We start from the raw sequence: 12,389 nt of genomic DNA, 5'->3' as shown, positions 1-12,389 counted from the left end.
GTAGGGGGACCCCATACGTCGATTTTTCGGCGGAGGGGGGGTCTCCTTACAACCCATAACAGACCTAAGGGCCTGGTATGCTCCTGGGGGGGAACCCATGCCGGTTTGGATTTTACAAATTGCCGTGGAGTTCTCCCTCGGGAATGCATACCAAATGCCGTCGCTTGAATGGGCCTTTACAAGGTGTGACTAACTTTACACTTTGTAAAAGCAGCCCTAGTTTTACACCAGGCAAACTACCACTTACGGCGAAAAAACTAAGCACAAAAGCTTTGAGGATCGCCCTAAGTGCTAATTTGCATACCAGAAGAGGCATTTCGACTCGAAATGCCCCCAGTGGCGGATGCGGTACTGCATCCTAAGATCCGGCAGTGTAAGTCCCTTACAGATGTCGGATCTTCTGCCTAACTTAGGAAAACTGCTTCTGAGGATCAGTTCCAAAGTTAGAACCAGAGATACGACGGCTTACGCCGGAGTATCTCTTTTGTGGATATGGCCCTATGTTCGTGTTTGTGGCACGACAATTGTGTAATGTTAGTATGCAAGACAAGATCCTGGCACAAAAATCGGTTGGCCAACAACCATACCGTGTGTACAAGGCTAAAAGTGATACTAAAGGTTCCTTTTCAAATAACAAACATGTCATACTTACCTCCACTGTGCAGTTAGTTTTGCACAGAGTGGCCGCGAACATCCTCTTCTGGGGTCCCTCGGTGGCTCTCCCCGCATTAGATAACCCCCTTGGAGAAGCTCTCTCCCGAGGGGGTTACCTTGCGGGCACACTCCTGAGTTATACACTCAGCGTCCATAGACGCTGAGTGTATGCCCCGGCCCTGCATCATTGGATTTAATTGACAGCAGCAGGAGCCAATGGCTGCGCTGCTATCAATCTATCCAATCAAAGCCGGGACTCCGTAGAGAGGAGGACTGTGGGGGAGCGCCGAGGAAACGAACGGGCTCAGGTAAGTAAAACGGGGGGCCAGGTGTTTTTTCACCTTAATGCATAGGATGAATTAAGGTGAAAAAACACAAGGGCTTACAACCCCTTTAAGTCTGTCACACAGGCCAAAGAAAACTTCACACATTTTAATGAACCTGACTTACGTGCATGCTCAAATCCCGCTTTCATACGCTTGTATAGCCGATATCGCCACTCCCAAGATTTCAGCTGCTTTTCTTTTTCAGAACAATCTGCATTGGGAGCTTCGTTAACAACTTGGGCAGTGAGGTCATTCACTCTTTGTTCAGCTTCCCGCACCAGTGTGGACAGATGGAACGACCGACTTTCCAAGCTCATAACTAGAAGGGTAAAATATGGCAGGTAAGTGGTATAGAAGGCTCTGTACAATTCCTGGTGTGATATCAACTATGGCTGGGTATAGACTGCTCAAGTTTTGGCTGATTTGTGCTGAATCCAGAGGTGTTGCTAGGCAGGAGTGGGGGGGGGGTGCGGGCCGCACCCGGGTGACACCTGCCAGAGGGGTGACACCTGTGGGTAGCAGCACCTCTAAAACCGCCCACTGCTCTGATTAGCTGTGCCTTGCGCCATCGTGTACCTCAGCGACATGGACTGAAGCCACCTCCTCAGAAGAGGAGGGGCCTGCGCTCGAGGAACACACTGTGTGTGTTTCTGTCAGCACTGTTCTGAGGTATGTAAGGGGGGGCGTCTATACTGCTGGGGGGTCTCTAATGCTGGGGGGTCTCCCCAAGGGCGTGTCTGTACTGAGGGGGGTCTGTAATGCTGGGGGGTCTGAACTAGGGGGGTGTCTGTACTGAGGGGGGTCTGCACTAGGGGGTGTCTGTACTGAGGGGGATCTGCACTGCTGGCAGGTGTCTGTACTGAGGGGGGTCTGCTCTGAGGGGGGTGTCTGTACTGAGGGGGATCTGCACTGCTGGGGGGTGTCTGCATTGACGGGGGTGTCTGTACTGAGGGGGGTCTGCACTGCTGGGGGGTGTCTGCACTGAGGTGGGGGTGTCTGTACTGAGGGGGGTCTGCACTGCTGGGGGTGTCTTTGCTGAGGGGGGTCTGCACTGAGGTGGGGGTGTCTGTACTGAGGGGGGTCTGCACTGCTGGGGGGGTGTCCGTACTGAGGGGAGGTTTGCACTGAGGGGGGGTGTCTGTACTGGGGGGAGGATTGCACTGAGGTGGGGGTGTCTGTATTGATGGGGGTCTGCACTTGGGTGGGGGTGTCTGTACTGATGGGGGGTCTATACTGAGGGGGGAGGTCTATACTGAGGGAGGGGGTCTATATTGATGGAGGGGGTCTGTACTAGGTGGGGGGGTATGTACTGTGGGAGGGGGGTCTGTAGTTAGTGGAGGGGGGTCTGTACTGTGGGAGGGGGTCTATACTGAGTTAGTTGGTGGAGGGGTGACACCATTTTTTTTCGCAATGGATGACACTAACCCTAGTGACGCCACTGTCTGAATCTGCCAAAATATGAGTCCTGCAAGCATCATCCAGGTCAACAAAAGCTGATTAAAAAATCGACTGAGCCAAGTAGAAAATTATCAGTTTCATAATAACTGCATCCTATCAGATGCAGTCACTGTTTGGCAGCGCCATCAGGCAGTCACGGTTGCTACAGCTGCTTAATACAATTGTTGGCAATGGAGAGTCCTCCATCAACGTTGTTCATGGCTACCGTGTACGGCTACCTTAGGATAACAGTAGAGATGTACAAGGGAAGCACAAGTCATTCCAGCAAGAAAAATAATGCACTTAAACGAGTATAATATGCAAAAAGGTTGCCAGTTTCTTCATTAACTAGCATTGGCTCTGCTTTAATTAATGGCAAAATAAATAAATAGTTTCACAATTATATTACAGTGGGATGTGAAAACATCTGTTTTTAGATTATTTAGCAAGTATTTTGTGAATTTAATAGATGTGCTTTCAGGCTCCAGTAAAAGCATGTAAAATCATATGAAGCATTTTAAAGAGACCCTGTCGCTGGAGGAAGGGGGAAAACTTCTGCAGGTATAGGCCCAGATTCTGAAAGGGCTTACGACGGCGCAACGCCATGTGCGCCATCGTAAGTCCTAATCTGGGCCGTCGTATCTATGCGACTTATTCTTAGAATCAGTTACACATAGATAACCATTAGATCTGACAGGTGTAAGGCTCTTACGCTGTTGGATCTTAAATGCAATTTTTTTTTCCGCCGCTAGGTGTCGCCTCCATCGTTTTCCCGATCGAGTATGCAAATTAGCAAAATACAAGAATTCCCGAACGTACGCGCGGTCGACGCAGTGAAGTTACGACGTTTACGTTAGATTTGCGACGCGTAAAGTTGCCCCTGCTATATGAGGGGCAACCAATGTTAAGTATGGCCGTCGTTGCCGCTTCGAAATTTAAAAATTTACGTCGTTTGCGTAAGTCGTCCGTGAATGGGGCTGGACGCCATTTACGTTCACGTCGAAACCAATGACGTCCTTGCGACGTCATTTAGCGCAATGCACGTCGGGGAATTTTAGGGACGGCGCATGCGCATTACGTTTGGCGCGGGAACGCGCCTAATTTAAATGCTCCACGCCCCCTACCCGGCTCATTTGAATTAGGCGGACTTGCGTCGGGGGATTTACGCTACGCCGCCGCAACTTTACAGGCAAGTTCTTTGTGAATAAAGCACTTGCCTGCAAAACTTGCGGCGGCGTAACGTAAACCAGATACGTTACGCCCGCACAGTTTTACGCCCATGTACGAGAATCTGGGCCACTGTATTTAAGCACATAAGCTCTGTTTTGTGTTGAAAATAACTGTAAAATCTAAAACTCCGGTGGGTGTAACAAGATGTCCGCTTGCCCCCTTTTCACTCTATCATTACTGTGCAGGAGTGTGGGGTGTAGCAAGATGGCGGCGACGGAACGTCACTTCCGGATCATTCTGTGATGGGGAGCTGAATGTGACAACACACCGGCATCTTGAGTTTGATATTGGATATTGCTGTTATTATATGTGTGAGAAGCTGCTGGCGATTTATTGTATCCTGTAGCTTGGAGCCTGAAGGCTGGATATTCCCATATCTTTGAGGTTTGATAGGCATTGTTTGGAGGTGAGAGTTCTGGGAGCAAATAACAGTTGGGTGAAGACACTGAATGAATATTATTTTTTGGAGATAATTTAATCATTAAGAATATTTTTTCACATCATTTGAACTTTATTTGGATTTTATTTTGGTGCATCACTATTGCATAAATATTTCACTGTATGTGACAGTTCATTACTTAGACCTCCTACTCTCAAGCTCTCTCATCTACTCCTCCAATGCTTGTCTCCAGGATTTCTCCAGAGCCTCTCCCATCCTCTGGAACTCGCTACCTTAACCTGTCCGGCTATCCCCTACTCTTGCTACCTTCAGGCAATCCCTGAAACTCATCTCCTTTTGGAAGCCTATCACATCTCCAACTAATCTTTTACCACTTCCATCAGCTCATTCCCGACAGTTACAACCTTTTGTATCACCTGCTCCACCCTATTAGATTGTAAGCTCTTCTGAGCAGGGCCCTCTTAATCCTTGTCTTTTATTGTATTATAACTATATTGTTTGTCTCCCTTTAAAATTGTAAAGCACTGCGTAAACTGTTGGCGCTATATAAATCCTGTATAATAATAACACTGCACAAGATCACTATTAATTTATTTATTACTATTATGTGTGGTGTGTATGTTTGCCACCCCCCCCCCCAAAAAAAAAAAAAACACCAGCCGCCACTGCCCTCCACCCATTTCACACCCCTCCATCGGGGGGAGACTTTCAGAATGCAGGCCTTAATGCTATATTTAGCTTTTAAGCCCAACCCTAGGCAAAGAAAAATGAACCTTGCAATGGGACTGTGCCCACACTGCAATCAGTTCCCCCAGCATCTGCACACCTGTGCTCCACCAGTCTAGGGTCCTAGTGTCATCAAGAGAGTGGGGTTCAAAACCCTGCACTGGACGTGAGGACACCAAGGGACAATCCACATTGTAGGGATGCAGAAGATCAGGAAAATGGTTTCTCCACTCCCCTAATGAGCTATTAACCTTTGCAGTGCAGGCACAGCCCCCGTGCATGTTTTATTTGCCTGAAGTTTACCTTTACTTGTTATAAACTCCTGAAACATTTACACATAAACCAACCTGTTATTTATGTTCTGTGGCCCTATAAAAACAGGCCTCGTAATAATGTTGCCATTGGTATAAATTATGAGGCAGTGAAGAGACAGAGTGGAGAACACTGAAGTAGTATTGTCTGCAAAGAAATAATGGGTTATAAATTAAGCTATAAACTGTGTGGTTGAAACCAAAGCTACGCTACTATTAGCATAACAACCCGTCATAAAGAACTCTGTAGAGGTAATGGAGCATCCCTTCCGTGCACATTACTCACAGTGTGGGCTCTCCTTTGCTCCGGCCTGCAGTAACGTCTTCGCTATGGGTGCATTGTTGGTCATGATCGCTATATCTAGTGGAAGCAGGCCCTCGCTATTTGGTGTGTTGAGATCCAGCTCCTCCACACTGTATTGCTTCAGTAATTCTTGTACCCGATCAAGATCTTGCATTTCCACTGCTTCAAAGAGTGCAGAATTCCCCTGAAACTACAATAAAAGGTATATGTGAATGAACCTGAAAAAGCAAAACACCAGACTAAAAGCTAAATACACAGTTAAAGACAGTGCGTATCATTTACCTACATTGTTCATACTGCATAGCCAGACAGGTGGTACATGTAGTTCCTCCTTTAGCAATTAATCGTCCTATGTAAGGCTGGAACAAGGGGTGGGCAGGAGGGGAAAGTCGCCCTGGGCACAGTGGTAAGGAGGGCACCCACCGCATGCTCCAGATAAGTGGCTGGCAAACAGTGGGCTCTCACAGCGTGCTCAAACATTTTTCACCTTATCTGCCCACAACTGACTTGAAAACACGCCATGAATGCGCAATTACCTTCTAGCTATAAGAAAACATGTGACTGGCCACTCATGTGCAGCATGCACTCAATGCCAACCATGGGCAGCTAGAGTAAGCGGGCAGAGAATGAGTTCCGGGTGGTATGCCCATTCTACATCATGAATTAGTCACGGGGGACGGAGGTGCAGATCCTCATCTGCATCCTGGGTGCTGGATGATCCAGTCCCGGTACTGGTCCTATTCCTATTCCACCTATTGGCCTCCTGATTGGCCAGTGAAACAGCATTATCACCTCTGTGCAGTGAGCAGGGTGTTGGCCCAGTGCTACCACTAGGCAAACTAGGCAGCCACCTAGGGCGCCCGGCTGCTGATTTCCCTCCGCTTCTGCATGCTCTGCAGGCGGCAGCATGTAACTAACTCAGTCTCAGGCAGCTGCTCCGTCTGGCTGGTAGTGTAATTGGAGGCGCAGCGCAGCACTGGAGTCAGCGTTAAAGGAAGCAGAGCTGATGCTTCCTGTATAGCGCTGCCTCCTGTCACATGGGCAGGGCAAAGCGGATGGAGCCAGGGCAGCCATTAAAAATTTTGGGGCCCCTTACACAGCTTTGGGCAGGGCCCCCCTGGAGCAGAAAACCGGGGGGGGGGTCTCCTCCTCTCTCCTGCCGCAAGATGATAAGCGGGGGGGAAGGGGGGGTTTTGGTAGGTAATGAAAGGGTCATCTCTTCTCTCTCCTTCTGTGAGATGATAAGCGGGATGGGGGGGGGGGGGAGGTTGGTGCTGACAAACAAAACAAAGTCAAGTCAAGTCTTCTCTTCTCTCTCATGCCATAAGTTGCTAAAGTCAGACGAGTTGCTAAAGGGTGGGGGGTCAGACGTAAAAATATTTTTTTATTAAAATAAAGAAACAGGGGGGGGGGAGCGGCTCCCTGCGGCAAGTTGCCCCTTAAAAGTGTAATGCCTGTACCCCCCTGATTGCGGTCCTGGGTGGAGCCAATGGGGGCAGCAAAATTTGGTTTTTGCCTAGGGTGTCAAAAATTCTTGCACCAGCCCTGGGCCCAGGAAAAATGAAAGCTGACTCTGGAAACAATTTTGCTAAACCGGTACATATCAAAGTGGCCTTACTGACTTGTAGAGATGTGTGATTTAAACACTGCAGTATTTTTAAAATGAGAACTACAGCACATCTTGCTGCTTCTCCTTTTCATAATCTGAGCTCCACTGTACAGGGGCTTTTAAGAGGTCGATGTCAAGTTAAATCCAGATACTTACATTGCATGAGTTCCAAAAAACAATTACCGTATATACTCGAGTATAAGCCAACCCGAATATAAGCCGAGGCACCTAATTTTACCACAAAAAAACTGGGAAAACGTACTGACTCGAGTACCGGTATAAGCCTAGGGTGTCCATCTGCATGCCTCACTGTGCCTCACTTTGCCCATGTGCATGCCTCACTGTGTCCATGCCTCACTGTGTCCATGCCTCACTGTGTCCATGCCTCACTGTGCCCATGCCTCACTGTGCCCATGCCTCACTGTGCCCATGACTAGACTGATGTTTAACATGAGAGTCTATGGAAGGGGTGCCTGGCTTTGAAAAATCGGTGCTCCCCAGCCGTAGGTCCCCCAGACAACAAACTTTGCACACTTGTAGAGGAGAAATGGGGCTACATGAGTGCCAAGTTTCGGGTCCAGAGAACCTATGACCAGCCGGTACTGGGTCCCCAAAATCACCGGAGAAATTAAAGTTTAATATGGGAGTCTATGTAAGGGGTGCCCGGCTTTGAAAAAGCTCCCCGGCCGTAGGTCCCCCGGACAACAAACTTTGTACACTTGTAGAGGAAGAGTGGGGCTACATGGGGTCCAGAGAACCTACGACCAGCCGGTACTGGGTCCCAAAAGTCACCGGAGAAATTACCGTTTAACATATGAGTCTATGTAAGGGGTGCCCGGCTTTGAAAAAACTCCCCGGCCCAAGGTCCCCCTGGACAACAAACGTTGTACACTTGTAGAGGAAGAGTGGGGATCAGGAGATCAGGCGCAAAAAGGTGACTCAAGTATAAGCCGAGGGGAGCATTTTCAGCACAAAGAAATGTGCTGGAAAACTCGGCTTATACTCGAGTATATACGGTAATGATGTATAGCGCATTCAGATCCTATTAATTGATTAATTTAACGTTTATATTTGTCTGGCATTTACATTTAAAGCATATGTTCAACCAAAACAATGTTTTCTTATTTTGAATAGAGTGGAAAATGATAAGAACCCTGGTTAGGTTTTTATTGCCATCTGGGACTCTGTTAGAAAGATTTAAACACACGTTTTGTTGGCCCCATTTTAATAGATAGGAATTAAGGGGAACTTTATAACTCATCCCTGACCCCTCTATCCAAAACCAGAAACAAAAGTTTATGAAACGACATACAATCTCCAGTTTGCCTATTTCCTAATTATAAAAGCTTTACTTTTCTACAGGTTTCACTGGATTTATGCTGTGATATATATTTCTGCTATCTATCTATAGTTATGTGGAAATGAATGTAAATGCCATTAACACCCTCTAATTGTCCATTCATAAAACAACCTTCTTGCATCAGCATCAATGGGCCAGATCCTCAAAAGAGATACGGCGGAGTAACTGCTGTTACTCCGTCGTATCCCTGGTCCTAACTATGGAACTGATCCACAGACTCAGTTTCCCATAGTTAGGACGAAGATCCGACATGTGTAATTGAATTACACTGTCGGATCTTAAGGATGCAATTCTAGGCCGGCCGCTAGGTGGCGAGGCCATTCCGGCCGGCGTAGAATATGCAAATGACCAGTTACGGCGAGTTCCGCCGCGTAAAACTAGGGCTAAGCCCTAGTTGTCTTAAGTCATGTTAAGTATGGCCGTCGTTCCCGCGTCGAATTTTAAATTCTACGTCGTTTGCGTAAGACGTCCGTGAATGGCGCTGGACGCCATTTACGTTAACGTCTAAGCAAATGACGTCGGAGCGACGTCAGTTAGCGCAATGCACGTCGGGTAATTTACCCGACGGAGCATGCGCAGTACGTCCGGCGCGGGAGCGCGCCTAATTTAAATGGGACTCGCCCATTTGAATAGGAACGCCTTGCGCCGGACAGATTTAAGTTACAGCGCCGCAAAATTCCAGGTAAGGGCTTTGTGGATCGGCACCTAACTTTAGAATTTTGCGGCGGAGTAACTTAAATCCGAAAAGTTACGTTGCGCCGCGGCTTTGTGGATAACCCCCAATATTCCTAAGTGACATACAAGGCATGACTTCCGCAGCCTCTCCTTTTCATTTCGTGCCGCCAAGCTGCCTTCATCGAACGATGTGTAGTTCACCCGGAACTTCCCAGACAGGTTCCTGTACAGCCTCTTGGCAGCGTTGGGCGAGGAGGGCCCTGACGGCTTCTTGGTCTGTGCCAGCTGGAGGTCCTTCACCTGCTGTGTCATCTTTGGAGATGAAGACCTAAACAGAAGACAGAAAAATTAATTAGACAATATAATACATACTAAAGCTGCAAAGAAAACATTTAACAGTTAGGCTTATGCAGCTCTGAAAATTCAGCCCTTAGGCAGAACCCGAGTTATAAAAACAAAAATTCACAGCCCAGTTATAGAAAACAAATAGCTTTTCTTGTGATACTCACCTTCAACCCAGAGATGTCCCTCAAAGTAATTTCTTTCCACCACTAGTCTTTCAGGTTGAATAATGACAAGGATCATGTAAACCACTCCCTCTGAGCCCAGGGTATCATTTGCTGTTAAAAAACTGTTTTTTTAAAGTATAGAAAATAAAAAATTTCTATCCTGCTCCTTCGAATTTACTCATCGCAATGATTGAAAAATAAAGTTGATTTGACCTTTGCCTACAAAAGTTCATCCTGAACACACCATCACCACTGTGAAACATGGTGGTGGCAGCATCATGTTGTGGGGATGCTTGTCATCAGGGACAGGGAAGCTGGTCAGAGTTGATGGGAAGATGGATGGAACCAAATACAGGGACATTTTAGAAGAAAACCTGTTAGAGTCTGCAAAAGACTTGAGACTGGGGTGGAGGCTAACCTTCCAGCAGGACAATTACCTTAAACATACAGCCAGATCTATGCTGGAATGGTTTAGATCAGGGATATGCAATTAGAGGACTTCTAGCTGTTGCAGAACTACAAGTCCCATGAGGCATAGCAAGACTCTGACAGCCACAAGCATGACACCCAGAGGCAGAGGCATGATGGGACTTGTAGTTTTGCAACAGCTGGAGGTCCGCTAATTGCATATTCCTGGTTTAGATGAAAGCATATTCGTGTGTTAGAAAGTCCAGACCAAATCCAATTGAGAACCTGTAGCAAGACTTGAAAATGTCAGGGCTGGACTGAGCCCTCCCTTCTCAGCGCTCAACTGTCGGTTAATTTCCAGCACTCATCATTCCACAGTGCCTCACCTGGTGATCATTTCCTGCTTGTCAACCAGCCCCTTAAGGCTATTTAAACTATTTCCTCCATGCCTTCGCCTTGGTCAACATATCTGTAGATTCTCTGCTGTGTTCCTGTTTAAGACTTGCCTGGCTGACATCCCTTATGGTTCCTGATCCTGTTTGCTGTCTCTGACTACGCTGATCTCTGGCTTCCAGATTTACTGGCTTTCACTGACCACCCACTTTGATTACGAACCCTGGCTATGTTTTGACTACGTTTGTTATTTGTACCATTTTTCCCACTATAGTAAAGGTGTGATATTTACTGCATTTTCTGTCTCCGTCTGATTCATGGTTCCTGACAGAGAATTGCTTTTCACAGATGCTCTTCATCCAAACTGACAGAGCTTGAGACATTTTGTAAGGAAGAATGGGCAAAAATGTCCCTTTTTCTAGATATGCAAAACTGATAGAGACATCCCCAAAAAGACTTGCAGCTGTAATTGCAGTAAAAGGTGGTTCTACAAAGTATTGACTTGGGGGCCGAATACAAATTCATGCCACACTTTTCACATATTTATTTGTAAACATTTTTGAATATCACTTTCCTTCCATTTCGCAACTATTTGCCACTTTGTGTTGGTCCATCGCATAAAATCCCAATAAAATACATTTACATTTTTGGTTGTAACATGTCAAAATGTGGAAAATTTCAAGGGATATGAATACTTTTTCAAGACACTGTAGTTACCTGGCTTTAAGCTAATACATGCAATACGGTACAAATGCACTACAAAAATGTATAGGTAATAAGCCGACTATACATCAGAAGCACAGAGACTTAGTGATCAGGACGTATGCCTTGCAGCTGTGGTCCTTGGATCCGATCCCAACCAGGACACTGTTTGCATGTTCTCCTAGTTCTTGTGTGGGATTACTCTGGGTACCCTGGTTTTACCGCACATTCCAAATAAGTTAATTTGCTCCTGCATGTCAACCTTAAGCTGAGCAATTAGCGAGCTTGTGAGGTTAACCTGGCGGCTTTCCTCGAAAAAAAATTTGCTAAGAAAATTCTATGGAAGATATCAGACAAGGTGACCAGAGTTCTAGCCAATAAAAAAAACAAGCATAGCCAAGAGCTGGATAACAATGAATGGATACAGTATATACGCTTATCAGAAACTCCTGCTCTGTAGCACTAGTAGCCTTGGTTCGAATCACCACCAGGACATGGTTCTCCCTGTGCTTGTGTGAGTTTACTCCGGGTTCTCTGGTTTCTTCCCATACTCCAAAGACATGCTAGTAGGTAATCTGCCCCTGTTTTAAATTGGCCCTAGTACGTGTGAAAAAATTGGCTATGAAAATGTATTATACCGGTCCAAAACTGAGGAATTAGAGAAGAAAAGAAAATTGCCAAGAAAATTCTATGGACAAGGCTCTGAAACATATCAGACATGGTGCACAGAGGGTTAGTCCACATAATCACAGAGAGTCAGATAAGACTGAATTAATACATACATTCATCAGAATCCTCTACGTTGCAGCACTAGGGTTCGAATATCAACCAGGATGCTACCTGCATGGAGTTTGCATGTTCTCCCTGTGCTTTTGTGGGTTTCCCCTGGTTACTCAAAATTCCTCCCACACCCCAAAGACATGCTGATAGGTTAATTGGCTCCTATCTTAAATTAGCCCTAGTATGTGTGTACAAATTGTCTACGCACATTCCGCATACCAGTCCCTAACTTTACAACTAGAGAGGGTTGAGGAAAGGCCAGGTGACCTACAGTATGTTGTAAAAAAATGGCAAGAACATTTCATGGCAAATGTTCTGAAGCATATCAGACATGGTGCCCAGGGAGCTACCCCACAGAATGACTGAGAGTTGAAAAAGCCCGAATGGTATGTTCATTCATTAGAATCCCCTGCCTAGCAGCACTAGGGTTCTTGGTTTGCATCCTAACCAGGCCACATTGAGTTTGCATGATCTCCCTCTGCTTGTGTGAGTTTACTTCAGGAAGTTCTGTTTCCTCCCATACATTAAAGACATGCTGGTAGATTAATTGGCCCTAGTAGGTGTG

The 12,389-nt window shown here is 46.5% G+C and overlaps 1 protein-coding gene across 3 annotated transcripts in view; it reads right to left on the bottom strand.

Annotated features, from left to right (window-relative positions):
- The window catches only part of LOC120943363 (ankyrin repeat and fibronectin type-III domain-containing protein 1-like), a 407,577-nt gene that overhangs the window by 67,840 nt on the left and 327,348 nt on the right, over window positions 1–12,389 (bottom strand). For all 3 annotated transcript variants that reach the window (XM_040356610.1, XM_040356611.1, XM_040356612.1), the window contains 3 exons: window positions 9,159–9,360; window positions 5,371–5,578; window positions 1,105–1,299 (listed from right to left, as the gene is read on the bottom strand). In XM_040356610.1, the coding sequence (XP_040212544.1) occupies window positions 1,105–1,299; window positions 5,371–5,578; window positions 9,159–9,360 (605 nt within the window). The remainder of the gene's footprint in view (window positions 1–1,104; window positions 1,300–5,370; window positions 5,579–9,158; window positions 9,361–12,389) is intronic.

The sequence above is a fragment of the Rana temporaria genome, chromosome 6 (genome assembly GCF_905171775.1).
Source record: "Rana temporaria chromosome 6, aRanTem1.1, whole genome shotgun sequence".
NCBI lineage: Eukaryota > Metazoa > Chordata > Amphibia > Anura > Ranidae > Rana > Rana temporaria.
This window is presented reverse-complemented; position numbering and strand designations above follow the sequence as displayed.